Source organism: Habropoda laboriosa, unplaced genomic scaffold (genome assembly GCF_001263275.1).
Source record: "Habropoda laboriosa isolate 0110345459 unplaced genomic scaffold, ASM126327v1 scaffold22, whole genome shotgun sequence".
Lineage (NCBI taxonomy): Eukaryota > Metazoa > Arthropoda > Insecta > Hymenoptera > Apidae > Habropoda > Habropoda laboriosa.
The window spans coordinates 2727573-2729488 of NW_017100261.1; the positions used below are offsets into that span (position 1 = coordinate 2727573).

The window sequence follows — 1916 nt, forward strand, 5'->3', positions numbered from 1 at the left end:
CACGTTCTCGAGCTGGTCTCGAAGCTCACCGAACGCGTCGATAATCAAACCTGAAGTAAAATGAAAAATCTAACATTTTAGCATCAGAGAAAAAAAAAAAAAACTATCAAAGACAGTAGAATTTATCTCCATTTACCCTGAATAATAGCCAGTAGAATGACAATGACGAAAAAGAAGAAAGTGATGTCAAACATGATACGATAGACTTCGTAGTCATCGCCATCAGGTTCGCCAATTTCGTCACCGATACCACCACCAGCTCTGACACCTTTGTACAGGTGGAAAACGAAGCACTGAAACACAAAAATCATCGAATTTTAATACCTCCTTCCACAAAGATTAAATTCATTTCGAAATTTTGAAAATTTTGAAATTTAGAGACATTGATCAAAGGATTTTCTATATCTTACTGTCAACATGTCGTGACATTTTTTATCCACTTCGTCGTCCTCTTCCTGAATATAGAATTTCCTAAAGAAGTTGAACGCTATGACTGTGTATATATATACGACGATAGTCAGCAACATCACTGTCAACACCAGTTGCTTTCCGTTGTGTGTTACGGACTGCAAGATCGTCCTGAGAGTCTTGAAACCAACCGCGACATCCAGCAAGTGAGCAGCGAAGAAGAAATTGTTGTAGTTGCCAAGGATCGAAAATGTGAAGTACCAGAGACTGTATAAAAATGCCTGAAGACGAAATTACATCAATTTAGTACTAATAATTAAATCAAATTTTACGGTTATTATCGAACACTCTTACGTTATCCGTGATGGTGACTCCAGCTTTCCATACTTGGTACCTCCAGTCGATATTTACAATGCTACGAGAAGAAGAAAAAATGGTCAAGGAACAAAAATCAAGAAATTTAAATACTTGGATAGCAAGAGTTTTACTCATAAGTGTATCAAAAACAAAAAATGGTAATCAAGAAATTCGAATACTCAGATAGAATTGCACAATTTTACTCACAAGTGTATCAAACCAGAACCCTCTTCCTCCTGCTGACTGAACGAAGTCTTCTCCATGCCAAGCAAGTTGCTGATATAATCGAAATCATAGGTCTCGCTGTACTTCTGTCTCACTTTCTTCTTCACGAACTTGTCCCAATAGTTCACAGGGAAGGTTTTCGCCGATATCACCATCTTATCCCAATGCGCCTTGATGTCATCCTCTTCCGGCGTTTCAGCAATGTAGAGACCATCGAACTCCACTCGTCGAGCAATTTCCTTTTCCCGTTTGAAGATAGCCAATGGTACCTACGCAACGGTAACATCCACGTATCAACACAAACACCTTCTCCACCCGTTTAAAATTTGCATACACGAAAGCACAACTTCAATCCTCGTACTTTCAAGTGATAGTAGGCGACCAGCATAGCAAGAGAGACGATAGCATGAAGAATAGCCATGAGTCTTATAACGTGAGCCATGTAGTAGAAATCCTCCGAAACTTCCACGTATTCCAGAGCGTACACGTCCTCCTCCTCTTCAGACTCCTCGTTCTCCCCGCTTCCACTTCCCATTTCCGGGCCGCTGCCGTTTCCGGAACCAGATGGACCCTCGCCAGACATCTCTGCCAGTATGTCTGCTATTCCACCGCTGCCCTCTTCGTCTCCTTCGTCGTCGAACGACGAAACCTGCGAGCCAACAATGAGAGACGTAACACGATGCGCAATTTTACCGTTTCGTCGGTGTTCTAAGCGGAAAGTTATGCTCGCCTTGTAGAAGAGTAGCATGAAGTTGATACAGAAGGCGAGAACCAGAGCCACGTATTTCAGGTTGTAGAAGTTTCTGGCTAGGAATGAGACTATGCGATGAGTATACTCGGAGAAATCGATCGAGGACCCCGAGGGTTCTGCCGTTGTTTCCTGCTTCGCTTCCGCTTCGACTGCAGCCATGGCTGCCTGTTGGGCG

General features: G+C 42.7%; 1 protein-coding gene across 1 annotated transcript in view; it reads right to left on the reverse strand.

The window, feature by feature from the left end:
• The window catches only part of LOC108572619 (ryanodine receptor), a 54180-nt gene that overhangs the window by 689 nt on the left and 51575 nt on the right, over positions 1-1916 (reverse strand). Inside the window, 7 exon segments of the mRNA XM_017934875.1 lie at positions 4-50; positions 137-293; positions 411-689; positions 763-823; positions 973-1259; positions 1352-1639; positions 1721-1916. Of these exon segments, the coding sequence (XP_017790364.1) occupies positions 4-50; positions 137-293; positions 411-689; positions 763-823; positions 973-1259; positions 1352-1639; positions 1721-1916 (1315 nt within the window).